Source organism: Bos indicus x Bos taurus, chromosome 13 (genome assembly GCF_003369695.1).
Source record: "Bos indicus x Bos taurus breed Angus x Brahman F1 hybrid chromosome 13, Bos_hybrid_MaternalHap_v2.0, whole genome shotgun sequence".
NCBI lineage: Eukaryota > Metazoa > Chordata > Mammalia > Artiodactyla > Bovidae > Bos > Bos indicus x Bos taurus.
The window spans coordinates 17759366-17787210 of NC_040088.1; the positions used below are offsets into that span (position 1 = coordinate 17759366).

At 49.9% G+C, this 27845-nt stretch overlaps 1 protein-coding gene across 4 annotated transcripts; it reads right to left on the reverse strand.

The window, feature by feature from the left end:
• Nucleotides 1-7195: 7195 nt before the first annotated feature.
• TGIF2 (TGFB induced factor homeobox 2) lies at nucleotides 7196-27100 on the reverse strand. Of its 4 annotated transcripts, none has more exons than XM_027558619.1 (3): nucleotides 26934-27100; nucleotides 23008-23233; nucleotides 7196-9992 (listed from the first exon to the last, which is right to left on the reverse strand). In XM_027558619.1, exons 2-3 carry the CDS (start codon nucleotides 23197-23199, stop codon nucleotides 9471-9473), a joined length of 714 nt encoding a protein of 237 aa, XP_027414420.1. In that variant the 5' UTR covers nucleotides 23200-23233; nucleotides 26934-27100; the 3' UTR covers nucleotides 7196-9470. The 4 variants fall into 4 exon arrangements, with proteins under 4 accessions (XP_027414420.1, XP_027414419.1, XP_027414421.1 ...); XM_027558618.1 differs by having other exon boundaries at nucleotides 26840-27065; XM_027558620.1 differs by lacking the exon at nucleotides 26934-27100 and adding an exon at nucleotides 25930-26016.
• Nucleotides 27101-27845: the final 745 nt, after the last annotated feature.

Here is a 27845-nt window from a genome sequence, read left to right on the forward strand (position 1 = left end):
TCACTGTGTAAGTTTAAGGTCCATGGCATGATGGTTTGACTTACGTATATTTTGAGATGTTTACCAGAGTAGGATTGGCTAACACCCACCTTCTGAGATAGACACAATAAAGAGAAAAGAAAGACGAATATGAAAAAGGAAAAATAAAGTCTCCTGTGATGAGAACTCTTAGGATTTACTCTTTTTTTAATTTTAAAAATTACGTATTCATCTTTGGCTGCACTGGGTCTCCGCTGCTGAGCTCGGGCTTTCTCTAATTGCAGCAAGCGGGAGCAACTCTAGTTGTAGTGCGTGGGCTTCTTACTGAGGTGGCTTCTCTTGTGCCACCGCGTGGGCTCTGGGTCCACGTGGGCTCAGCACTTGTGGCACATGGGCGTAGTTGCCAGGCAGGTAGAATATTCCTGGAGCAGGGACTGAACCTGCTTCCCCTGCATTGGCAGATGGATTTGTAACCACTGGCCCAGCAGAAAAGTCCAGAATTTCACCATTTTTCAACGTGTAGCTCTGTGACCCGGTGCAGTGCATTTGCTGGTGGTCGCACCCATTTTCAGAACACTTTGATCCTAAAAAACTGAAACTCGGTGCTCATTAAACTATTAACTCCCCACTCTCCCTTCCCCTCAACATCTGGCAATTACCATTCTGCTTTCTTCTCTGAATTTGACTGAGTTCCTCGTTAAGAGTGTAATGGCAGCATTTGTCTTTGCCTTGTTTCACTTTGCAGCACGTCTTCCAGGTTCATCTGTGTCATAGCATGTCACATTTCCTTCTTTTGTAAGGTTGAATAATAACTTTCTTAAATGTCCACAGTGTTCTGTTTATCCATTTATCTATTGAGGGATCCTTGGGCTGCTTCCACCTTTTTGCTATGGTGAATACTACTACAATGAATAAGTGTACAAAGCATCTGTTCAAGTCTCTTCTTTCAATTCTTCTGAGTATATACTCAGAGTGGAATTGCTGAATCATATCATACTGCCTTTAATTTTTTGAATTATTGCCATACTATTTTCCATTCCCACCAAGAATACACAAGAGTTCCAATTTCTCTACATTCTCATCAACACTTGTTTTTTTTTTAAACAGTCAACCTAATGAGTGTAAAGTGGCACGCATCGTGTTTTGATTTGCATTTCTCTAATGATTAGTGATGTCAAGCATCTTTTCACTTGCTTGCTGACCATCTGTTTCTCTCTTTTGGAGAAATGTCCATTCCAAAACTTTGCCTATTTTTGAGTCTTTTGGGTTTTTGTTGTTGAGTTGTAGGGGTTTTATGTATAGACTAGATATTAATCCCTTATATGTAATTTGCAAATACCTCCTCCCATTCTGTAAGTTTCCTTTTTACTTTGTTGGTCATGTCCTTTTTGGGGGGAGTGGGGCAGATTATATGTTCATAAGAATATATAATCAAAAGCTTTGTCAAGTGCTAAGTACCAGGTCAATAAAACTTTTATTGTTAAGTTTGCACTATGTCATCAGGGAAATAAAACAAGAAGTGTCCTTCAATAAACAAAAGTTTTAAATTTTAATAAAGTGCAGTTTGTCTAATTTTTTGATTGTTGTTGCCTGTGCCTTTGGTGTTACATTCAAGAAATCACTGTCAGTCCTATGTCATCGAGTTTTTTCATGTTCTGTTTTATAGTTTTAGCTCTTACGTTTAGGTCTTTGGTCTGAGTTAATTTTTAGTGTTAGGTAAAGGTCCACCTTTATTCTTTTACACGTGGATATCCGGTTTTCCCAGCACCGTTTGTTAAAGACTGTCCTTTTACCACTGAATGGTTTTGGCATCATTTGACCATATATGTGAGGGTTTATATCAGGGCTGTCTACTTTATTCCATTGGTCTGTTGGTCTTTATGCCAGTGCCACTCTTTTGATTACTATAGCTGTGTTAAGCTTTGAAATCAGGAAGTGTGAGTCCTCCAACTTTGTTCTTACTTTTCAAATTGTTTCACTTATTGGACATCCCTAGAGATTCCATATGAATTTTAGGATGAGTTTTTCTACTTCTGCCAAAAAAAAAAGTCATTGGGATTTTGATAGAGAATGCAATGATTCTGTAGATTGCTTTGTAGTAACAATATCAAGTCTTCTAATCCATGAGCATGAAATGGTTTTCTGTTTATTTGTATATTTTTAAATTTCATTCAGTGATGTTTTGTAGTTTTTTTGACATGTAAGTCTTTCACTTACTTGGTTAATTCCTAAGTAGTTTATTCTTTTTGATGCTATTGTAAGTGGAATTATTTTAATTTTATTTATGGCTATGCTGGGTCTTTGTTGCTGTGCAGACTTTTCTGTAGTTGCGGCAAGCAGGTTTCTCATTGCGGTGGCTTCTCTTGTTGCAGAACGCCAGCTCTAGGGCACAGGCTCAGGAGTTGTGGCACACAGGCTTAGTAGCTCTGGGCATGCAGAACCTTCCTAGAGCAGGGATGGAACCTGCGTCTCCTGCATTGACAGGCAGATTCTTTACCACTGAGCCACCAGGGAAGCCCCTCCTTTTCAGATATCTCATTGAAGAGAAATAGCTGCTTTTTGTATCTTATAGCATTGCTGAATCCATGTATTAGTTTAACAGTTTTTCTGTGTCTAGAATCTTTTGGGTTTTCTACATACTGATCATACCATATGCAGAGATAACTATTTCTTCCCCCTAAGAAGAGTTAATTCTTTATACGTCATATTGTATTTTGAAGCTCTGATTGGAACCCCAAGATTCACTACATTTATCTTTACGGGCGAGGAGGACAGTGTCACAGAAGTTTTATTTGGAAAGCTGCTTAGATCCTGCAGTCCAGCCCAAGGTCACTTGGTTAAGTTCGAGGTCCAACAGGCATCTTAAACCTCATCTGTGTTCCTCCTCTTATCTTTCTGTGCTGTGCTTAGTCTCTCAGTCGTGTTCGACTCTTTGTGACCCATGGATTGTAGCCTGCCAGGCTCCTCTGTCCATGGAGATTTCTCCAGGCAAGAATACTGGAGTGGGTTGCCATGCCCTCCTCCAGGGGATCTTCCCAACTGAGGGATTGAACCCAGGTCTCCAGCATTGCAGGGGGATTCTTTACTGTCTGAGCCACCAGGGAAGCCCAAGAATACTGGAGTGGGTAGCCTGTCCCTTCTCCAGAGGATCTTCCCAGCCCAGGGATGGAACCCGGGTCTCCTGCATTATAGGATTCTTAACCTGCTAAGCTATCAGGGAAGCCCCTTAGCCTTCTAGGAGCAGACAAAGCCAAGCTGGCAGCGTGGAAGGTCCTTGCCTAGAAGGCATTCATGGCACTGAGACTGGTTCCCTTTCTTCCTTTCACCCAAAGCTTTCCTTATCTTAGGAAGTGGGGAATTTGGCTGAAACCCAGTGGATCCATCTGGTTAAAATAAACGTCTTGGGTGGTCTTAGATGGAAAAGAACTTGATGAAGAGTCAGATTTGGAAGGAGAAATTTTGGCTTTGTAAGGTTGGGTTTTTGTGTTTTTTTTTGTTTTTTTTAGCACCAGTTAAACGTATGTCACTCTTGGGACCGAGAGTGTTCTCTCAGTTGAATGCCCCTGTAACGCTGCAGCTGCTTGTAGCAGGGTTTGGAGGGAGGTATGCTCTGAGGGGCAAGATTGTGGCCTCAGAGAGAAACAGATGGAATCACAGAAACCAGGTGCCCTGGGGGGGAAAAACTAAGGTGCTGGGAAGAGAGCACTGGTTGTGAACTAGAGGCCCGAGTTGCTTCTTTTTGCCTAAAAGAAATATTTTACTAGCGTTTTTGAGCCCTGGCATGTGTGCAGGCTAAATTGCTTCAGTTGTATCTGACTCTTTGCAGCCCTACAGAACTGTAGCCTGCCAAGCTCCCCTGTCCATGGGATTCTCCAGGCAAGAATACTGGAGTATACTGCCATGCCCTCCTCAGGGGGATCTTTCCAACCCAGGGATTGAACCCATGCCTCTTGTCTCCTGCATGGGCAGGCTGGTTCTTTACTAGTGCCACCTGGGAAGCCCACTGATCCCTTACCAGGTGCCAGCTTTACTAAATGTTTTACATACATTTGTTTTTCTCCCAAAGCTGGCTGGGATCTTAGTCATTATACTGAACTCCTCTCCTATAAACAGTAGTCCTTCCCTTATCCCCAGAGTATGTGTTCCAAGACCTTCAGTGGATGCCCGAAACTGTGGCTATCCTAGGTATACTATGTTTTCCTTATGTGTACATACCTATGATGAGGCTTAATTCATAAGTCAGGTACAGTAAGAGCAGATCTGAATCACCAGCATCACTACTGTTGTACTTTGGGGCCACTATTAAATAAAATAAGGGTGACTTGAACACAAGCACAGTATAGCAACAGTGGATCTGATAACCAGGCAGGCTCCTGAGGAACAGGTGGGGTGAGTAGCATATACAGCATGAACAAACAGGATAAAGGGGTGATTCAGGTCCCAGGCCTGGAGGGTGGGAGATTTCATTATGCTACTCAGGACAGCATGAAATTTAAAACTCATGAACTGTTTCTTTCTGGCATTTTCCAGTTAATATTTTCAGACCAAGGTTGACCGTGGATAAATTAATGTGGAAAGTAAAACTATGGGTGGGAGATTACTGTACCTTTACTTAAAATTTGTAGTGAATGTGGACTACTTATGTAATGAAAATGACCATCTCAAGAAGGCTACACTTAACCTTCAGGCCGCTACAGCTTTGAGAAGTCGAATGGTTTTAGGGGACTACTTGGTGGTAGCCTTCTTCTCACCTTGTAACTTGGAAAGATGATATGCTGTCTTCCCAACCCAAGTTTCCTTGGGTAAATCAGAACCCTGATTATAAATGATCAGGTCCCTGGAGCAGCAGCAAGAGAATCTTCTTTGGCATCACTGAAGGGTGCAGATTCCTGGACTCTCTGGGGGTAAGGTCAGCGCACTTTTGTAAGCTCTCTTGATGCATAAGGACTACTTCTCTGGGCCATCAGTCCCAGTTCTGCCACTTAGAAGCTGTGTGGTATTAGGCAAGTTACTTTAATCGTTCTGTATTACTCTCAGCCCTGTGCAGAGAAGCCAGGTAAGAACAGTAACATACAGATTATCCTATTTCATTCTCTGAAAAGATGAGTATTACTGTTCCTTTTTACTGATGAGGAAACTGAAGCTTGGAAGTGGTAGACCAAATTGCCTGTGGTCATAACAGCTAATTAAGTGACAGAGCCAGAACTTGTACCCAGGCTTAGATCACAGAGGAATGGTTTGGAAAACAGTAACACTGGCAGTAGTGATGATTATTTCCACATCTCCCCTGAGTTTATTCTCTAAAGTTTCAGGGGCTAACACAGAAAGGTTACAGCCAGACCAAGGCATACTTGGCCCCTCTCCTCTGGGAGCTTTCACATTTGCAGCTTCCAAACTAAAGTGTCCTTTTACAATCCAGAGTCCTAAATTGTACCCTCAAAGTGTTAAGCCTCTCAGTCATATCTGACTCTGCAACCCCGTGGACTGTAGCCCACCAGGCTCCTGTGTCCACGGGATTTCCCAGGCAAGAATACTGGGGTGGGTAGACATTTCCTTCTCCAGGGGATCTTCCCGACCCAGGGATCAAACCTGAGTCTCCTGCACTGCAAGCAGGTTCTTTATCACTGAGCCACCAGGGAAGCCCCTGAGTCCTTCTAGCATGTTCTTATTCTGCCAAACCCCAGGGCTAACTGTCCAGCTTGAGGGATACTGACAGGGAAGTGGGAAAACCAGGACCCTGGATAAATGGCTAAGGGAGCTGGGGCACTGTAATCTGGGGAACTTGAGCAGGGAGGCTCCATTTCCAAATTCCTGACAACTGACCTGTGGTAGAGATTAGACGTCCTCCATCTAGGTACATCTAGGTGTACTGGGGAGAATCAGTAAGCCAATTTGGCTGAATGAGAGAAACTTCTAGTGCTTAGCTCAAACCACGTTAGATAGCTGGATGCCAGCAGGCAGTGAACCATCCATCATTAGTTTACATAAGGGAGGGACTGACTTCAGAGTGACCTTAAAGCCAAGAGAGACTTGAATTCATACCCTGGTTTCACTCCGCACTGTGTAAGTGCTGTGTAAGTTTGGCCAAGTAACTTAACAAATCCCATTTCTTTAGCTATGAGAAGGGCATCTCATTTTTTGGTGAATGTTAAGTGTATAAAAGTTAATGTTTGGGCTGTTAAGTCATTTCATCATAACAGAAATGCAACACACAGCTACTTTAAGCAAAAAGGGGAATTTACTAGCTTACATAATAGGGAATTTCAGAGATGGTGCTGGTTTTAGATATGACTAGAGTCCATGTATCGTCTCTGCTGCTTTCTGTGCTGGCTTCGCACTGTCGTCACACTCCTTCCTCATTAGGAGAGCAGGACGACAAAGCTGCCAGCTCCCCATCGCCTTATAGCTTAGCATCCCCAAAGCAGAACTTTTGACCCCAGGGAAGGCTGGTCCAGCTTGGGATACAGATGCTCCCTGCACACTGATGGAAGGATACAGGACTTCCCTGATGGTCCAGTAGTTAAGAACCCGTTTGCCAGTGCAGGGGATGTGGGAATGATCCCTGGTCCGAGAAGATTCCACATGCTGCAGGAGAACTGAGCCTGTGGGTCACAACTACCAAAGTCTGCATTACTTCAACAAGAGAAGCCACTGCCGCGATAAGTAAGTGTCTGCATCGCAACTGGAGAGTAGCCACTGCTAGCTGCAACCAGAGAAAGCCCTCGTGCAGCAATGAAGACCCAGCACAACCCAAAATAAATAAGTAATTAAAAAGATATGGAATGCAGTTGGGGCCTGCTGCTGCTAAGTCACTTCAGTCGTGTCCGACTCTGTGCGACCCCAAAGACGGCAGCCCACCAGGCTCCTCCATCCCTGGGATTCTCCAGGCAAGAACACTGGAGTGGGTTGCCATTTCCTTCTCCAATGCGTGAAAGTGAAAAGTGAAAGTGAAGTTGCTCAGTCGTGTCCGACCCTCAGCGACCCCATGGACTGCAGCCTATCAGGCTCCTCCGTCCATAGGATTTTCCAGGCAAGAGTACCGGAGTGGGGTGCCACTGCCTTCTCCAGGAAACAGAAACACAGAGTACACGACACTTAAAAGCAGCTACTAGAGAGAGGGTGAAAGAACTAAGGCAGAGTAAGAACTCAGCCACTGTCCCGTCTCCAGGCTGGGCCCAGGGTCATAGTGAATCATCTTTCTGCTTTGAAAAACAAAGACAAAAACAAAAAGACAACTTTATTTGACAAAAGACAAAAACAAGTTATTTACAGTAGTTTTTCGCTCAAATAATTCAACGGGATAACTGTGCTTCTCCTCCAGGCTTCTCTCACAACCAGACCAAGCAGAGCCTGCCCCACCCCCAGCCTCCCCGTCGTGTACAAGGGGGGAATGCCAACCAGAATTCAGCAGCACGGCTCCCTCACCCCTTACCGCCCTCTATTGCTCAGTGCACTGTGGGAAGGGAAAGTCCCCCCACCCCCAGCCCAATACACTTCCAGAGTCCCCTGCTGTAAGTTTTGCAACAGTCACGCCAGACCTGGGCTCACAGATACGGGGTGGGGTGGTAGAGGCCGGGCAAGCAGCAGCCTCCACTAACCCTGAAGCTGCCATGTTCATTCTTCCCCAGTGGGGCCTCAGGAGGGTGAGGGTCCCTGATCCCCCTGGGACATGCAAGGAGAGGGCCCAGAGAGGAGAGGAAGTGGAAGAGAGCCTAGAAGACTCGCCTGCTAACAGAGAAAGAGCTCCCTCTCTTAACCAATCCCCATTCCTACAGCAATGGGTGGGCCAAGCCACTCAGAAATTGGGGAGCCTCCCTGAAGTCTTCAGGAAATCATCCCAGAAGGATAGAACACATGTTGCTGCCTTTCTCCTGGCCAGGCTCACCCCAGTCAGCCAACACCCAGCAACTGTGCTCCTGTGCCCAACCTGGCAACTTCAGGAAACTACAGGCTGAGTATCCTGACCTCTTTTGGCCCACTAACAATGTTACTCATAACAAAAATATTTCAGCTAATAACCTAGGATTAGTGTTTCTTAGGATATACTATAAGATGGGAGTATATTGCTGTTGAATGCTATCAGCAATAAAACAGCAAAAAAAAAAAAAAGGGTAAGGGGAAGGAAGAATAAGACTTAACTGATCTTTCTCACTGTGAAGTTCAGGGCAGGGGCTTCTGCAGCTCTGATTTACAGAAAGGTGCAACAAAGAGACACTCACAGAGACCAGGCTTCATAACCGGCTTCTAGCCCCAGCCTCTCCCAAGGCAGGTCCACAGGCAGCAGCGGGGCACCAATCCCACGTTTCTTCCGGGAATAGTCTCCGGCCACCATCATGGGAAAAGCTGCCCACTTAAGGGCTTCCTGACCAGTAGATGGCTCACTTCTCTCCAAGCAGGAGCTATAGGGAACTTTGACATTCTGGCCCCACTAAGCCAAGTTCCTAGAAGGAATTTAAAACTCAGGCCACGGGGTGAAGCTTTCAAGGATAAAAAGAAAAGATTAAAGAGGGAAATAAAAAAACAAACCACCCCACTGCCTCAGTCTAGCTTACCTCCCCCACCCCCACCCCCACCATACAGTACAAACAAAAACAAACCAAAAAAAAAAAAAAAAAAAACCAAAAACACCTCTTTTTATCCTCCTCCTCTGCTCTGCACATAGAAGGTTTGGTCGGATTCTCTGTTGGACCCTCTCTGGTGTGGCTTGATCCCCTTCTGTGCATGATGCAGAAAAACCAAAGCCCATGAAAGTGTTTTTGCTATTTTTCTGGAGGGGGGCGACCGGGACCAAACCAACAACAAAACAACCATTTGGAAATCTGCAGAGATTTAGATGGTCCCGCAAATGAAAATACTCCTTCCTTGTAAAACAATCCCCAGCTGCAGTGGTGAACTAGTCCCAGCTCATCAGGCTCCATCAGGCAATGCACTCTCATTCCCTACACCGGGTTTAACTACGCCTGTTCATGCAAACCACAGCAAAGAGAGAAAAATAAACACAAAGTTTGGCGAAAACCTAAACATCCAACTGGACTCGGTTCTGTTACATCTGGTCAGTACCTCTTTTCTTTTGTTCACACTTATGAACCTGGAATGTCCACCCTTGGCTTAACAAAAAGAGGCCCTGTCAGGGGCAACTTGGACCCAGCACAGGTCTGAACGAAGCCGGTTTCCCGTGCCCAGCCCAGGAGAGCAGGCTGGAACAAAGGCGTCCTGGGGATTCTCTGAAGCAGCAGCAGCAGCAGCACCACGCCTGTCTCCCACGTCTTGGTCTCATCACCGAGGAGGCCTAGAGAAACGGCAGAGTCAGCAGAGAGGTCCCATCACAGAGCAGTGACACCGGTTGGTGTCTTCCTGCTGAAGACCTCCGGACAGAGGAGATGATCCTGATGTTTGGCAGTGATCCAAAGAAAACCCTCTGTGGGAAGGGGAACCAGAATGGAAACCCAGGACAGCGGGCTCGAACCTTGAGCACCCCTGCTGGCGGATGCCTACTTGGGGTTTTCAGGGACTAAGGCAATGGGAGTGCGCAGCAAGGCGGGTGATGGGTTCTGCTGCTTCTGGAGCTCCATCTCCGCAGCCCTCTGGAGCGCCACCTCCACCAGCAGCTGGAAGCCACTGAAGTCCTCCTTGTCCTGCTCTGGGGGTGTGGGCGGGGGTGTGTTGAAGAGTCCGCCCGTGGGGCTTCCAGCTTCAGCCCTGGTCAGCAGGGTGAGTGTGCTACCAGGGGTCACCAGGGGCTTGGGGGGCTCCAGCTCCCCTTGTGGGAAGGCGGCTCCTGGCTTATCTCCCTGGCCTGAGTGGAGCGGCATGGAACACATGGACAAGGACAGCACGTTGGTGGGGGCCGGTACGGACACAGCCAGCACGGAGGGGCTTCCGCCTCGGGGGAGGGCCACATCGGAGGCCTTGCCCCCGCGGCGGGAAATGGTGTACTGGTTGGGGTCTTTGCCATCCTTCCGAAGCATGTCTGGGAGGAGCCGCCGCCGGGCATTGATGAACCAGTTACAGATCTGGAATGAGAATGAGAAACTGGGATCAGATTCCTCAATCAAAACCAGCTACAAAACCCCCATTCCAGGCCCCAGGAACACAGCAAACAATTCAGGTACAACTGCAGCCCTCAGACAGATGTTGGGGAGAGTTAAAAAAGAAATCATATAAATGAAAATAAAATGCAACCATGATCCAGCCAATGAAGGGACAGTACGGCAGTGCTGTTGGAGACAACAGTGGGAAGACCCAGTCAAGTTTGCGAGGACTCAAGGTAGTGGTCTCTGAGGACAAGGCTCGAAAACTGAGATGTGAAGGAAAAGCAGCAGGTCAGGTGGGAGGCCAGAGAGAAGAGCATTCAATCGGGAGGGATGTACCTCTGAAAAGACTAGGTGGCAGCAAAGTGCCTCCGAGAAGCTCAGCAAGGTCAGCTCAGAGAAGGCGCCATCCTGCCTGGATGGAACTCAGAGTGGAAACCAGAGGTTACTTATCTCTGATGGTGGGGACTTGATTCTTTATACTAAGGGTGATGGGGAGCTGTAGAAGAGTTTTAAGCAAAGAAGTGACTTGTGATGTAGAGAAGAGTGGAAGCAGAGCGAAAGGTTTTAGTACAAATTAGGTTAAGAGAGATGATGAAAAGATGACAAATGTTTGATCTATTTGGGAAACTGGTACCCAGTTGGATATGGATGTATGAAAGAAGAGGAGATACGACCAAGGGTGATTCATTCACTCCTGAGATTCTAGAACAGTCTTGTAGGCCAGGGAAAGAGGCACAGAGATACTACGGGACTCTCAGGTAGAAGAAAAGTTACTGTTTCCAAGCAAAACCAGGGCCAGTGGTTCTAGCTGAATGTGCGTTCGACCAACATACGTAAATCCTTTTTCCTACATGCTGCTGGAAAAGCTACCATGAACCTCAACCCCATTCCTGTCGAGCTGATTTAGATCAATCCTCTTGGGCCTGTGCATAAGGCATGACGTTTCTTACTGTGAAGTGGTATGCTGCAAAGCCAGGACATGTCCAGCACCCAGTCCTGTATCTGTCTGGACTCTCTTTCATAGTCCCCAGCTTCACAGCTCTCCAGTTCAGCCTTGCCACTGGTTGTCACTTTCTAAAATGCAGTATCCCAGAGCTTCCCTGGTGGTTCAGTGGTTAAGAATCCGCCTTTCAATGCAGGGTACGTGGGTTCAGTCCCTGGTCGGGGAACTAAGATCCCACATACTGCAGGGCAACTAAGCCCACGTGCCATGACTACTGAGCCTGCGCCTCAACTAGAGTCCATGTACCTCAAACTACAGAGCCCACCTGCCACAACAAAGATGGTTTGTGTACTGCAACTAAGACCAAATGCACCTAAAATATAAAATATTTTTTAAAAAGTAAAGTAAAATGCAACACTATTATCCTTGTTCTAGAAAACTGCCATTTGTCTCCTACCACCTATAGGATCAGGTCCAGACTCCTGGGCCTGGGTATTAAACCCCTCCCCTGTTCATGGCCTATCTTTCCAGCCCTTGTATAATTTTTAGTGTGAAATTGCTCACCAGCCTTTGTTGAGGCCCTGTGCTTAAAAAAGAAAAAAAAAAGTCTCCATGCTTTTTTGCACATGACATTCGTTCTTTCTGCAACACCCACTTCTCTATCTGGAGAAGGCCTACTCTTACAAGTCTTGGCTGATCTAAATTGGGCTGGACAGAGGAATGGTTTCAAAACACATCTCTCCACCTACAGCTGCTGCAGTGTGTTAGCTGGTCTGTCATATCTGACTCTGCGACCCCAGCCCGCCAGGCTTCTCTGTCCATGAAATTCTCCAGGCAAGAATACTGGACTGGGCAGCCATTCCCTCCTCCAGGGGATCTTCCTGACCCAGGGATCAAACCTGGGTCTCCTGTATTGCGTACAGATTCTTTACCATCTGAGCCACCAGGGAAGACCACAGCTGCTGTAGGGCCTAACAGTTTTTTATATTTGAATGAATGACACCATGAGGGCAGATAATAGTTTAGAAGTGTGAACAGTTTCTGTACACCCGCGAGGAGAAGGCACCTAATTATGGCATGACTGCTGGCATCTACACCACCAGCCTCTCATATCCCCTTTCCTCTCATTTACTCCCAACAGCCTGGAGTAACATGATCAATCCTGTAACAGCTCACCTGGGCATTATTTTAAAAGCTATGGATTAGACTAGGAAACAGTTTCTTAGCTGCATAGCTAGTGCAAGCTCATAAATACCTGTTTTTCCTTAAACAGGCAAATACAACCCCTTATCATTTTTTCCATGTCCTTCTCCCTCTTGCCCTCCACTGGAGGAGCTACTGCTGGAAGAAAGAGGCTGAATCCCTTTCCTGCTAACACGAAGTACTGCAGAGAAGAAAGACTGTGGGAGCATGCTGGTGATGAAGCATGGCTGAAGCGTGGTCCACACCCACACATCTAGGCATGTTTCTAGGTGTTTTCGTTGAGAAGGGTTCATCGGCAGTAGCCATTTAAGCACTGTGTGTGCATGCGTGCATGCTAGATAACTTCAACCATATCCTACTCTTGGCGACCCTATGGGCCATACATCAACACAATTTTCTGCTAACGGTTTTATCAGCTCTATGTGTTTGATCAACTACCATTCTACTCAAGAACATACATAAAGCTGAGCCTGAAGAAGTCAGGCAGGAGTCCACCTCCAGCCAGGGCTCCCTAAGCCTGGCCCTTTGGATCTGAAGGAACAACAACCCCTACCCTCTGGCATCTTTCTCTCAGGATACCAGAGTCCCAAAGCCCAACTTATTTTATTCACTGGTATGGTCAAGTTAGAACTTCTCACCTTCCTGTTGCCCTCCCTTTCAGGACTTCGTGCTCACTCAGTATTTACGGAGTGAATACAGTGTGCCAGGCCAGTTCTTGGTGCTGGGGGTGCTTCTGTGAATTAAACAGATACACACTCTGTCCCCTGGAGCTTAAAGTCCATCTGGTTGTGGAGACTGGCAGTGAACAAACATCACCATCACTGCCAACAAGTGCCAGGAAGCAAGCAGATAGGAATAAAAAGGTAGTATATAAGGATAAGAGAGACTTCTGTAGATAAAGGATATGGGAAGGCTGAAACCTGATGGATTATAAAGAGCCAGCCATACAGAAAGCTGAGGGGAGAATGTTCCAGACAGAGGGAACGGCAAATGTCAAGGGCCTGAGAGACAGGAAAGGGCATGGTGTACGGAACAGACAGAAGCAGGCAGGGCTGACCCCACAAGGCCAGGGCACCATGGTTAACCACCGAAGTGGCCTCGCCCGTGAGTGGCCCGACCCAGTTTCTACACTGTCGGTTCTCCTCCTCAGTTCAGTTCGGTCGCTCAGTTGTGTCTAACTCTTCGTGACCCATGAACTGCAGCATGCCAGGCTTCCCTGTCCATCACCAACTCCCGGAGTTCACTCAAACTCATGTCCATTGAATCGGTGATGCCATCCAGCCATCTCATCCTCTATCGTCCCCTTCTCCTCCTGCCCTCAATCTTTCCTAGCATCAGGGTCTTTTCAAATGAGTCAGCTCTGTGCATCAGGTGGCCAAAGTATTGGAGTTTCAGCTTCAGCATCAGTCCTTCCAATGAATATTAAGGACTGATTTCTTTTAGGATGGACTGGTTGGATCTCCTTACAGTTCAAGGGACTCTCAAGTCTTCTCCAAGACCACAGTTCAAAAGCATCAATTCTTTGGCGTTCAGCTTTCTTTATAGTCCATTTCTCACATCCATACAGGACTACTGGAAAAACCATAGCTTTGACTACATGGCATGCTGGCAAAGTAATGTCTCTGGCTTTTTAATATGCTGTCTAGGTTGGTCACAGCTTTTCTTCCAAGGAGCGAGCGTCTTAATTTCATGGCTGCAGTCACCATCTGCAGTGATTCTGGAGCCCAAGAAAATAAAGTCTATCACTGTTTCCATTGTTTCCCCATCTATTTGCCATGAAGTGATGGAACAGATGTCATGATCTTAGTTTTGAATGTTGAGTTTTAAGTCCACTTTTTCACTCTCCTCTTTCACTTTCATCAAGAGGCTCTTCAGTTCCTCTTCACTTTCTGCCATAAGGGTGGTATCATCTGCGTGTCTCAGATTATTGGTATTTCTCCCGGCAATCCTGATCCAGTTTGTGCTTCATCCAGCCAGGCATTTCTCATGCTGTACTCTGCATATAAGTAAGCAGGGTAACAATATACAGCCTTGACGTACTCCTTCCCTGATTTGGAACCAGCCTGTTGTTCCATGTCCAGTTCTAACTGTTGCTTCCTGACCAGCATACTGATCTCTCAGGAGGCAGGTAAGGTGGTCTGGTATTCCCATCTCTTTCAGAATTTTCCACAGTTTGTTGTGACCTACACAGTCAAAGGCATTGGCATAATCAGTAAAGTAGAAATAGATGTTTTTCTGGAATTCTCTTGCTTTTTCTATGATCCAGTGGATGTTGGCAATATGATCTCTGGTTCCTCTGCCTTTTCTAAATCCAGCTTGAACATCTGGAAGTTCATGGTTCATGTACACATTACTTTGCTAGTGTGTGAGATGAGTGCAATTGTGCAGTAGTTTGAACATTCTTTGACATTGCCCTTCTTTGGGATTGGAATGAAAACTGACCTTTTTCAGTCCTGTGGCCACTGCTGAGTTTTCCAAATTTGCTGGCATGTTGAGTATAGCACTCTAACAGCGTCATCTTTTAGGATTTGAAATAGCTCAACTGGAATTCCATCACCTTCACTAGCTTTGCTCATAGTGATGCTTCCTAAGGCCCACTTGACTTTGCATTCCAGGATGTCTGGCTCTAGGTGAGTGATCATACCATCATGGTTATCTGGATCATTAAGGTCTTTTTTGTATAGTTCTTCTGTGTATTCTTGCCACCTCTTCTTAATATCTTTTGCTTCTGTTAGGTCCATACGATTTCTGTCCTTTATTGTACCCATCTTTGCATGAAATGTTCCCTTGGTATCTCTAATTTTCTTGAGGAGATCTCTAGTCTTTGCCATTCTATTGTTTTCCTCTGTTTCTTTGCACTGAACATTTAGGAAGGCTTTCTTATCTCTCCTTGCTATTCTTTGGAACTCTACATTCAAATGGGTATGTCTTTCCTTTTCTCCTTTGCCTTTAACTTCTCTTTTCTCAGCCTTTTGTAAGGCCTCCCCAGGCAACCATTTTGCCTTTTTGCATTTTTCTTGGGGATGGCTTTGATCACTGCCTCCTGTACGATGCCATGAACCTCTGTCCATAGTTCTTCAGGCACTCTATCAGATCTTATCCCTTGAATCTATTTGTCACTTCCACTGTATAATCGTAAGGGATTTTATTTAGGTCATACCTGAATGGTCTAATGGTTTTCCCTACTTTCTTCAATTTAAGTCTTCTCCTGGTCCTGTCTTTTCTCTCCTCCTAGTTTATCAACAGATAACTTACAGAGCATGTAGCAGCTGCTGTAGGGGAAGGAAATGACAGGACCCCCCCCCCCCCCCAAACACACACACCTGCCTTGTGCTGAGATGCTGGGAACTGTGTGGGCTGCAAAAATGTCTAACGTTCCTCTTACAGGTAATGGACCAAAGGCCCAGGCTCCTCAGGGCTCCTGTACCAGTTTCTACCCCATCACCTTTCTTGGCTCATATATTGGCAAGGCCTTGAGTACCACTACTCAGTCAAAGGCATAGCTACCTATGACCAGAGCTGGCGCCTGGAGTTGGCATGGCTTCTTGCCCAGCAGCCACACTTGCTCTACAGGTGATCCAAGGACAGCATTGGACTCCAGGTCCTGTCAGGCTGGGAACACTCCTGGGCAAGGCAGAGCCAAAGCCTTCTCATGGCTTCTCTTCCTCTCCATTCCAGCCTAGAAGGACCTTGCCTCTGCGGTTCTCACTTACTCCGCCTTACCTCTCTGGTCCTCTCAGTACAAGCGAGCACACACATGACAACAGCTGTCAGCTGACAGGGGCTGAGCTGCTCACTCCATCACCTCCATTACCTTGGCTGCAGTGGCAGGAGAGCCCTGAGGGAGACGTAAGACTGAACAGGCTAAGAGGATGAAGGAAGTAAGGACTTTGATACGAGGTACCATGCCAACCATCTCACTTGTGATACGTTTAATCTGCAAGCAAGCCTGGACGGTAGTAAGCAGCATCCCCAATGTACTAGAGGGACCCGGAACTCAGAGATGAAAGAATGTGCCCCGAGTCACACCGCCTCTGAGTACAGAGCTGGGGTTCAAGTCCAGGTCTTTTGGCTTTAGGGGCTCTCCTGTTCTTCTCATTCTCATTTGCTGTGTCTTATTGAACAGAGGAACAAAATGGAGAGCTGGAAGTCATCATCGTAATCCTAAAAGCAGACACTTGTTGAACAAGACAAAACAGTAAGCAGGCTGCCAAGTTTTCCGCAGGCCAGGGTGAGCTTGGGGAGGGGGGTGTTCTTATGCTGTTCACTTCTCAGAATTAGAAGCCAAAATGGGAGGTGCAGCTAGAGGCTAGGTGCCCACGCATCTGCTGGTAAAGCCAGGCTCCCCTCTACATGACCGCGCTGCTGATCCAAACATCTCCCATCAAACTAACTCATTTAATCTTCTACCTGGTGGCTCAGCGGTAAAGAACCTGCCAGCAATGCAGAAGACACAGGTTCGATCCCCAGGCTGGGCAGATCTCTTGCAGAAGGAAGAAGCAACTCACTCCAGTATTCTTGCCTGAGAAATCCCATGGACAGAGGAGCTTGGTGGGGCTACAGTCCACGAGCTCACAAAAGAATCAGGACACGACTTAGTGACTAAACAAGTTTATGAGACAGCTTCTGTGATGAGCTCCATTTTATTTAGGCTGTTGAAGAAACAGAGCCCTGACCAGAGAGATTCAGTAACAAGTGCAAAGGCTGGGATGTGGTCCAAATAGCCTGGTTTCAGGCAACAACCAGGTGAAGAACTGAAGACAGTCAGCCCGAGGCCCTTCGTCCTTGCTCAGAGGCTTCCATCTCTGTCTCCAGCTGCCTCCCCATCTACCTGTGCCCCAGGAGAGCACTGCACCTCTCCCCCTTATCCCGGATGTAGAAGAAACGTGACCAGGGTTGAGAGAAGCAAGGGACCAGTGTTTCTGTTTTGAGTGCAGTCGTGTGGAGGGGAGCCTGGCTTTACCAGCAGATGCGTGGGCACCTAGCCTCTAGCTGCACCTCCCATTTTGGCTTCTAATTCTGAGAAGCGAACAGCGTAAGAACACCCCCCTCCCCAAGCTCACCCCGGCCTGCGGAAAACTTGGCAGCCTCCTTACTGTCTGTTTTGTCTTCTCATCCGATAGAAATGCACAGCTGAGGGAGGTGGGGGAAGGGCCCAAGGCCCGAGTGTACCACCATGCCAGCCGTGATAACGGGCTGTGTGGATTTTCTGCAGCTCCCTCTGGCTGCTCAACCCAAGCTTAGATCAGGAGAAAAAAAAGCACGTGACCTGCCCCAGCTCAAGGTCCTTGAGGAGCGGGAAGGAGAATGCCAAGGTGAATCTATGATTGATATGCCAAAACACAGGCTGGGAGCCTGAAGACTGTCCCTACCATAAAGCAGGGCTCTGCCTGAAAGGCTGCCGCCCTGTCACAAGTTTTTTTTAATCAGTGGCCCAGAAGAAAGACACAGAAGGAATCACTGTGGCAAATGGGAGTGGGAGGGGCACTCGGGAGTTGATGAAGGCCATGAGGATCAGAGTAGGTCTTTTGAAGGCAAGTGAGTGCTTTTTATTTTTTTGGCTGTGTCACGCACCATGTGGGATCTTAAATTTCCCAACCAGGGATCAAACCCAGGTCTCCTGCATTGGCAGCACAGAGTCTTAACCACTGGACCACCAGGGAAGTCCCCGGAGTGCTTTAACTTTAGGAAGTCTTTTCAACTGTTAAAGACAGAAGCAATAAGAGGGGAAAGAATGAGGGCGCAGAAAGACCTTTCCCAAACATCTGGTCCCTCCACCTGAGCTGTGACCACTCCTATCTGGGTGCTCCTAAAGGCAGCTGGCTGGGTTAGATCACCTCAAGCGTGATTTTTAAAAACTATATATTCTGCTTTATAGATGGGGGATAGGGGAGGGTGGAATCAGGAATGTGTATTTTTAAGCAAGCTTTCCAGAATTCTGCCACCCAAGCTGAAGAACCACTGGTTTAGCCCACTGGTTTAACTTGTCCTAGTGGACCAAACCCCGTGTTTAAGCAAAAAAGCTTTACACAAAAGCTCAGAGAACAAAACAGACCATACAGATGAAAAGCCTGAAGGTGGGAAGACAGTGGTAACCTGCAGGAAGAAGCAGGGAGCCTGGCTTTGGAGCCTTTTGGAGTAAAGAGAGTAGCTTCGAATGGTAAGGCTCAGTGGTAAAAGAATTTGCCTGCCAATGCAAGAGATGTTAAGAGACACAGGTTTGATCCCTGGGTCGGGAAGATCCCCTGGAGGAGGGCATGGCAACCCACTCCAGTATTCTTGCCTGGGAAATCCCATAGACAGAGGAGGCTGGCAGGCTGCAGTTCATAGGGTCATGCCTATGCGTGCCAGGGCAGGGCCAGGCCACCCCTGGCCACGCAACAGGTCACTACAGCTTTGGCTCCTCTCTGGCCCAGGACAAGCACCAGAGGGACTGCTGACCCCACCTCCCTGATCCTTCAAGTCTGTCAGGATTCCCGTCAGACTCAGCTTCCTGAGAGAAGCCTCGCCTACCAGGGCAGTTCAGCTGACACCACACTGGTAATAACTACACTGAATCCTTAGTCCTTTGAGTAATGCCTTCCCTCCCCCGGGGGGGTGGGGGGCAGTGCCTACTGTGGTGTTTCCAGGACACAGCATCAGGTCTCGCACAGAGCACACCGCCATCAATACTCCACACGGTGGAGGGAACGGGCCACCCCTCCCTGCCACGCTTACCTTCCCTCCCCAGCAGGCAGCCCCTTAGAACAGTTAGAAAGAACAGCAATACTTGGGCTTAGAGGGTGTCGCTGGGACCTGTGAAAATCCTTCACAAATGACTTTTTGCTTTTACCTTTGCAACTGCCTAGCCCGGGGACAAGTACCAGCAAACCAGTTAGTTAAATGACTCATTGACTTGCTAATGAGATTGCTCCTGGGCCAGTTAAAGGAGACAATCAAAAGGGACGTCACGGGAGGGAGTGAACAGGCTTGGCAAAACGTTGATGCTGGCTGGAGCCAGATGACCGTCGCCAGAGGTGTATTACAATATTCTCTTACTTTTGGGGTTATTTGCAAATGTTCTTAATAAATAATGGAAATTTTAAAAACTAAATACAGGAAAAAGAGATGCCTCCAGGGACTGGCTTACACCAACTTTTCCTGGTTGAGGAGCCACTGCATTTCCGTATTTCTAGAAGTCCTCACTGTTGACATTTCCAGCAGTTTAATCTTCACTTTGTCACTTCAAGAATTATTTACTGAGCACCTACCAGATACCTGGCATTAAGCTAACACTTAGAATGTATGATAAATAAGACTAGGCTTCTGGAGTTTACTGTTCTAAAAATCATTCAGGGCTTCCCTGGTGGCTCAGAGGGTAAAGAATTCGCCTGCAATGCGGAGACCTGGGTTCAATTTCTGGGTTGGGAAGATCCCCTGGAGAAGGGAATGGCAACCCACTCCAGTATTCTTGCCTGGAGAATCCCCATGGACACAGGAGCCTGGCAGGCAAAGAGTCGGACAAGACTGAGTGACTAAGCACAGCACCAGTGACTAAGACTCCAAACTCCCAATGCAGGGGGCCTGGGTTCAGTCCCTGGTCAGGGAAATAGATCCCACATGGAGCAACCAAGACCAGTCACAGCCAGATAAACCAATCAATTTTTTTAAAAAAAGGCCATCAGTCAATTCCAGATGCTGACCAGTCCTGGTGCTGTGGAAGCACAGAGCTCCTCTGGGGTCAGAAGTCTCCTTGGTCAGGGGCGGGCGCAAAGGGGTCTGGGTATCTGTCAGGGTGACGGGAACATGGGAGGCCAGAGACGAGGCCTGCTACGCAGTCGGCACAGCAGCCACTGAAGGGTTTTCAGCAGAGGAGGGACAGGTGATCCAGGCTCAATCAGGGTAGGAGAGGAGCAATATTCCTGAAATACCGGCTTCCCTGGTGGCTCCAGTGGTAAAGAATCCACTTGCCAGCGCAGCAGACGCCAGTTCAATTCCTGGGTCAAGAAGAGCCCCTGGAGAAGGAGATGGCATTCCACTCCGATATCCTGGCCTGGGAAACTCCACGGACAGAGGAGCCTGGTGGGCTACAGTCTGTGGGGTCGCAAAGAGTCAGACATGATTGAGCATCTAAACAACAGCAAATGTATAGGGATTGGTGAGAGCAAACGAGCTGAGAAAGGGCTATCAAGGGGAACGCCTTAGAGAAGGAAGGATCCAGCTTGGAGAAATTACATGTTATCAGTCAGGAAGAGACCTTTAAGAAGGGGTGTACGGCTGGCGCTGCTTGGGATTCACAGTACAGTTTTCATCAAGAATGCCAGTCAGGGGACTTCCCTGGTGGCCCAGAGGTTGGGAGTCTGCCTTGCAGCGCAGGGGATGCAGGTTCGATCCCAGATCGGGTAACTAAGATCCCACATGCTGTGAGGCAACTAAGCCCAAGCACCACAACTATTGAGTACTCATGCTACAACGAAGACCTGATGCAGTCAAACAAAAAAAAAAACAAAAACAAAAAACGCCACGGTCCAGACTGCTCCTTAACTCTCAGCGTGACTCTAGTGCAGGGTGGCCACCTCTGAAACCCCTCCCACCAGGGGATGCCGAGCCCAGCCGGCCCTTCCGCAGAAGCCTCCAGTCTGCAGCAGCTAATCCGTGTCCCAGACCTACATTTCTGTAATGCAGGGATCTGGGGGTGTGGCATCTGAGGGGCCCACGAGTTCTGCACAAGCACGGTTTGGTCCTGTGTTTCCATTTTGGTAACAAGGAGCAGTGCCGTGGCCTCTGGCCACCCAGCTCGCTCAGCTCGAGCCAGGCAGCGCCCGTGTCTCCCGCTCACAGTGCAGCCAGCAGCACGGCACCCACCATTTGACAGCAGTGCAGCTGGGTGGGATCGCCTTCCTTTTACATTTCTTTACCTCGGAAAACTGGTTATTTTACAGTTGTCTATAAGAGCAAAAGCAAGTTTTGTTTTTTTTTTTAAACCCAGTTTTATGTTTGTACATGCTTAAAGAATGTGATAAAAATTACTCAAGTCAACACTGTGAAGTAGGCAAATCCATGAAAAATATTTTCTTTAAGAGAAGCCAATACATGATTCAGGCTTGAGAAATAGTGTCCTTGATAACAAGCAATTTCAATAAAGTGTGACAGGTGGTTTAGCACAGGTAGAGGCTTACTGGAATACACAGCAGCGGCCTCCGCCCTAGGCTGGGGAGTCAGAGCACGAGGGCATGAGAAGATGCTTCGCCAGAGTAAGCCAGGCTCAAGAGAGGCCAAAAAGAAACCAAGGGAGATGGCCCGGAGGCTGCAGAGTTCAAGGGCCCGAGAGACAGGAGGGACAAGGCTACGGGCAGAAGACTGGCAGGAGGCTTCCTAGGTAATCCTGGCTCTTAGGTGCCTGTCTTTGGCCTGTGCTGTTCTATATCCTGTGAGTTAAAGCCCACCTCTTCTGGGAGGCCTTCTGAGGCTCCAGGCCTGCTCAGAAGCCCTGCCCTCATCTCTGCTGCCATCTGTCCCAGCGGTGATCACTTCTCCCAAACATCAGGGACCAGGTCTTCCCCAGCTGTCCCATTCCAGACTAGACACGGCCCAGGGTAGGCCTGTGTCTGGATCCTCTCTGGGGCCCCAGCTCTGCCCAGCATATAGCGCTTGTCGGTACAGAGGGTCTCGGAACTGCTGGGCAAGACCTGTGATCTAGGAGAGGATGAGAGGGAGAGCAAAAGCACCGCCCTTGCCAAACACCTTCCAGTAAGCCTTGAATTCTCGGTCTCGCACCCTGACCTGCTATCAAAGTGCTCCCAACATCTCCCTTTCTCAGATGAGGAAACACGAAGCTCAGAGAGGAGGCAGTGACTTGGCCAAGGTCCAGGCTTCCTCTTGTGGAGAAGATGGGATCTAAGTCAGGGTCTGTAACTCTAGAGCCTTTCTCACAGACAGACTCCGATTAACCACTGCCCAGCAGGTATAAAGTCAGGTGACAGGAATTCAGAGGGCTGAATACTCACCATGAGGCTTTGTAAAAGAGGGAAAACAGCTGGAAGATGTGGGAGGTTCGGAGCCGGGTAAGGGAAAGAGAGGTAGGGCCATGGGCTGGAGTAACGGGCCAGGGAAGAACAGGCGTGGAAGGGGAGGCGGTGGGCAGGGAGATGGGCCTTTGCTAGGCTGGGGGCCGGCTCTGGGTCGGTGTCTTACCTCAGCATCATGAAAACAACAAACACACCTGCAGGTTGGCAACAGGGACAATCCAAAGTAGCTAATTCCCCTCACTCTGACCAAAAGTGGGTATCAGGCTCCTTTGAGCATCTTCATGGTTGTGGTTTACAGAGCACTTTCACAGCCAGTTCTGAATCTCTTCCTCACAGCAGTTCAGTCAGGCAGTCTAACCCCACTTTACAAATGGGAAATCAAAGTGTGGTTCACAACTCCTGCATGGCAGAATGGGGTTTTGACCCCAGAACCTCTCCCTTCTGCCCTTTCCTTCACTGTGATTCCAACTCCTTTTTAACCAATCTGCAGATCACCAGCTGCCCCTGGAAACCAAACTGCCATCGAAGCACCAGTCTGGGGCTATAGGCCGAAGCCCACTCACTGCCTTTTCACCTTCTCCTGGCCTCCTGCATTAATGATGACACCCAGACATTAATAGCAATTCCCTGCCTCTTCAGAACACTCCAGAATCTGAAATCTAGCTGTGAAGTCTTCATGCAGTTGTCTTCCCGTGAGGCAGAAAGGCTGGCTATTCTCACCTGACCCAAGAAGAAACTGAGGCCCAGGGAGGGCAGGTGACCAGCCCAAGGCCACACAGCTGAGTCAGTGACAGGCCTGGGATGGGACCAGAACCTGAGTCTCCTGCGACCCCCTGCTTACCTGCAGCACCGACAGATTGGTCTGTCCAGAAAGGCTCAGCTTCTCCTGTTCTGAAGGGTAGGCGTTGTAGCGGTGCAGGTACAGCCAGTCCCGGAGGATCTTCACTGACTCCTTGGGCAGGTTCCCTCTGCGCTTCCTCTTGCCTGCCAGGGAGAGGAGGCCTTCCTCCTCGCCCAGGTCACTGTCTGACATGGTGTCTAGGGGCAAGGCGAGACCCCAGGCAAGTCTGAAACAGGTGACAAAGGAAATGGGGACATTATTACCATGCGCTGCCTGTGACCCTTTCCTCAGCACGTCATTAGAGCCTGGGACGCCAAAAATGGGGTAATCGAAACTCAGTCCCAGGCCACGCTAAAGCCTGGGCAAGGTAGAAGAAGAGCCTAAAATGCCTCTAGTTCATCAGGCCAGAAAAAACTATTGAAACAAATGGCAGATCATTAATAAATAGAACCAGACAGTAATGACAGCTACCACCGAGGCCTGTTTTCTATGCTCTGTACTGAGCACTTCACATTTGTTATCTCATTCAGTCCTCAACATGCCCTTGTGAGGGAGACAGTAATATCATCATCCTTTTATAGATAAGAAAAACGAAGGCCCAGAGAGATTCAGAAAGTCATCCAAGATGCTATGGCTGTTAAACAGTTACCATGGGACCCAGTAATTTCACGCCTAAGGTAGCTGGTTATGAAGATAAGTGAAAACCCATGTCCACACAAAACCTTGTACAACATTATTCATTAATAGTAACATTATTCATAATAGTCAAAGGTGGAAGCAACCCAAGTGTCCTCCAACAGATGTATGGATAAATGAAATGCGGTCTACCCATAATACAGTAGAATATTATTTGGCTGTAAAAAGGAAGTCGTGATACAGGCTACACTATGCATGAAACTGCAAATACCACGCTAAGTAAAAGAACCCAGTCACAAAAAACACATACTGTGTAATTCCATTTTTATGAAATGTTCAGAATGGGCTGGAAGAGGACAGAAGAGTGATTGCTAAAGGGTACGAAGTTTCTTTTCCAGATAATAAAGTCACTGATTGGTTTCTTTAAATGTGTAAGCTGGGGACTTCCCTGGTGGTATAGTGTGGATAAGAATCCGCTTGCCAATGCAGGGGAAACAAGTTTGATCCCTGGTCAGGGAAGATCCCATATGCCGAAGAGTTACTAACTAAACCCGTGCACAACTACTAAGCCCGGCTCCCCAACAAGAGAAGGCACCACAATGAGAAGCCCTCGCATCACAACAAAGAGAAGCCCCCCCACCATCCAAGGCAGCAACGAAGACCTAGTGCAACCAAAAAAATAAAGTGTAAGCTGTATGGTATGTGAATTATACCTCAATAAAGTTGTTATGGGGGGGGTGGGGGCGGAATCTGACCTCCAGGATATGGTATGGAAGCACGGTTTGGACCCTGATAGCTTGCCCTGCCCCCATGCCTTCTTGCTTCCCAGGTCTCCCAAGACCCAGTGTGGAGTCTGGAAACCCTAGCAATCAGTGCCTCAAAAATCCAGAAAAATGAGCAAAGGCTAGGCTCTGGTTCCTCCGGCTTGGCTGTGTGACCTGGGGCAACCAACCTTCCCTCTCTGGGCCTGCGCTTCCTAGTCATCTGTCAATGGAAGGAAGGTGTTTCCCTAGACACTCCCAACTCAGTTGCTCATCCGCACCCTCCCCGGCCAAAGTTCCCCTCCGCAAAGGCAATAAGAGATTTACATTTTTAAAACCAAAAGTTCCAGGACAAGCTGATGCCAGAATCTCAAGGCTCCTCCCTCCTCAGCCTTTTAACAGCTCCCTCGCAGTCTGGGCCAGCAGACTCTGGCATCTCCCAGGTTTTGTTTCCTCGACTTGGGCCAGAGCCCAGATATCTGGGCTGGCTAGGCCAGGCTTTCGAGGGAAGGGTCTACTCTCCCAGCCAGGCCACCTGGAGGTGAGACAGGCACTGGTGAGAGATGCCGCTCCGCAGAGAGCACCAACAGCAGGCTGCTTTCTGAGGTCAGGTTTCTGAGATTTAGCTGGCCAGGGCAGTCAGGACCTGAGCTCAGGCAAGGATGCAGCCCTGGCAGGCTGGGAGTTTACCCGAGGTGATCTGCACAAATTCCACCCTGGCTGCCAGTCAAATCCCAGTCTGCAGGGTTCCAGTGGGTGGCCTGCGGAGATGACCCTGCACAGACTTCCCCACCGCAGTGTCTGCGCCCCAGCCATGATATACACCGACAAATACAGCAAACACCGTTCACAAACCCCAAGCCGGGAGGTTCGCCACCTTCACACCCCACATTCCCACCCAGCCTCACACCAGGCAACTCTTAACAGCACTCCGATAACTGGCACCAACCCATCGCTCAGCTCCTGGAACCCCCACGATTTACACCGACAAATCCAGCAGACACACAGTTTACAAATCCCACCTCCAGCACGAACAACTGGTACCACGCAACCAGTTCCTGGATATACGCCCACCCAAGAACTCCAAACGACTCACCCCGCCACGAACTCTCAGACTGGGAAAACTCCCGACGGCATCACACCAGTGATCAGTTCTAACCCTCACTGGCCTGCGGCAGCACCCTCTGAACACAACACCCGGGGCACCACTCCACGACGCCGGACCTGCAAGCACTCCCGCATCGACTTTCTGACAACTCCCCGCAGCTCGGCCGACACTCCCCCGGGCCGAGCCCTCGCGCGGCGTTCCCAGCAGTTCACACAAAGCGCGCAGCCTCCCCCGCGGCCCAGACCCGAGTCGGAGCACATGGCTCACGGGGCGGCGGGGGAATCGGCCTGCGCTCGGGGAGCCGGCACCCCTCGTCTCCCCCCACCCCCCCGCCACCCTGCGTCACACTCGGCGCTTCGGCTCCCCGGCGGTCCGCCACCCCCGTGGGGCGGGGGCTCGGGAAGAAAGAAAACTCACGTGTCTGTCCCGGGGCAGGAAAAAGTTTGGTTCCCACCCCCCTTCCCCCGCCGCTCGGCGCTGGCTGACTCTTCGGGGCGCGGGGCCGGCCGAGCCTGCGCGCTCGGCTTTGTGCTCCGAACTCGGCCCGGAGGGGGAGGGGAGGGGGCTGGGCTCCCACCTCCGCACCGCCCCCCCCCCACCAGCCCTGCGCCCAGACTCCATGTTGGCCGCCCCCTGCCCCGGGGACGGCGCGCTTCCCCCCCCCTCGAGGGAGGCTCGGCTCCGACTCGGCCTGCCCGAAGGACCCGGCGCGCACAAACTTTCTTCGGGTCGCCGGCCCCACGCGCCCCGCTCCCTTGGCCCGCCCGGGAGTGACAGATGCCTCAGAGACAGACTTTCCTTTGTTCCAAAGGAAAAGGGAACTCGCGCGGGCTCCCCGGCACCCCCCAGCTCCGAGACCTTCCCGCTGCCCCCACCCGCAGCTGTCACTCTCGGGGGGCCCCTCCCTGGCTCGGCCGCGGCGGGGGGCGGAGGGGGGGGGCGACCGGCGGTTAGCAACGTGCACTTTTGAAACCAAACAAACCCGCCCCCCGCGCGCTCAACCCCGGCCCCGGGGCTGGGGCGGCCCTTTCCCGGGGTGGGATCCTCGGGAGCTGGGTCCCCCCCACCACCGAGGGGCCCCGAGCGAACTTCCTCCGGGAGGAGGGGGGGAGGGCGGGAGAGCCGCGCTCCCCCCCGTACCCCGACTGGCCCCCACCAGCACACCGCAGTCGGGACTCACAAACACACCCTGGCTCACACACCCACAATCGCACGCGCTAGGACGACGCCCCCTCCCCCGCCGGGCCGAGAGAAAGAAACTTTCCAAGTTGTCCGCGCGCCCCCCCGCCCCCATCCGGCCCCCCCAACTCCGGCGCCCCGCACTGACTTTCCCCAAGCGGCTTTTCCGTCCACGCGGCCTCGGGCTTGGTCCCGGGCGTCCCGGCAGGGGGCGGGGGGCGCCGGGGGAGCGCGCCGCGTACCTGCCGGGCCTGACACTCGGGCCTGACAGCTCGCGGCTGGAAAGCACCTCGCGGCCTGACGTCAGATCCCCTCTCCTCCCCTCGGCGCTCCGCTCGCCCTCCCCCACCCGCCCGGAGGGAGAAAACAAACTTTGTGCGGAGCGCGGTGCGCTACGCCCACCCCCCGCGGGGCGGGCCCTCGGCGGCTGGGGGCTTGGCCCCGCCCACCGCGCCCGGAGGGGGCGGGGCCGGGAGGGCACCTTCTTCCTGCGCCCACCCCCGCCCGCAGGAATGCCGCATGGCCTCCGGAGAGGAGCGCTGGGACCCCGGTCGGGACGGTCCGCTTGGGGGGCAGGAAGTGGCCCGTTCCTCCTTTCCGAGAGCGTTTCCGGAGCGCCTACTGTGTGCCCCACGCTGGGGGGTGGGGGCCGTAATGAGGAGAAGTCATGCAGATCTTAACGTTTGTTAGTCTGTTCCCTCCACCGGGATCTCCCGCCGGCGGGTTGATTGTTTCCCTTGCTCGCAGAGGAAACTGAGGCCCAGTTGGTCCGGGGATTTACTGCCCGCCCCCCAACTGGTAAGGACTTCGGTCTGAATATGACGCTGGTTCTGTCCTCAAGGTCTCATAGAGTCGGGTAGAGGTCACCCCTCAAACACAACCGCAAAGCACGTAGCCCTAGAGTTATCACACAAGGGGCAACCAAAGGGAAAAACAGCCAGTGTTTAAGGAGTGTTTGTAAGACAGTGACGTTAAGCGAGGCACTGCGTGTGTGTCACCCTCGGCTCTTGCGGTAGGGGCTTATATGTCAGTCCTTGGTTTGCCCGTGAGCGATTCTTGGCGATTACTTGTTACAGGGTCAACCAGTGTCATTCAGCCCAGGTGTGTCCAGTAGCTCAGGCCAAGCCCTTATCTGATTGAGACCGGCCCTTGAA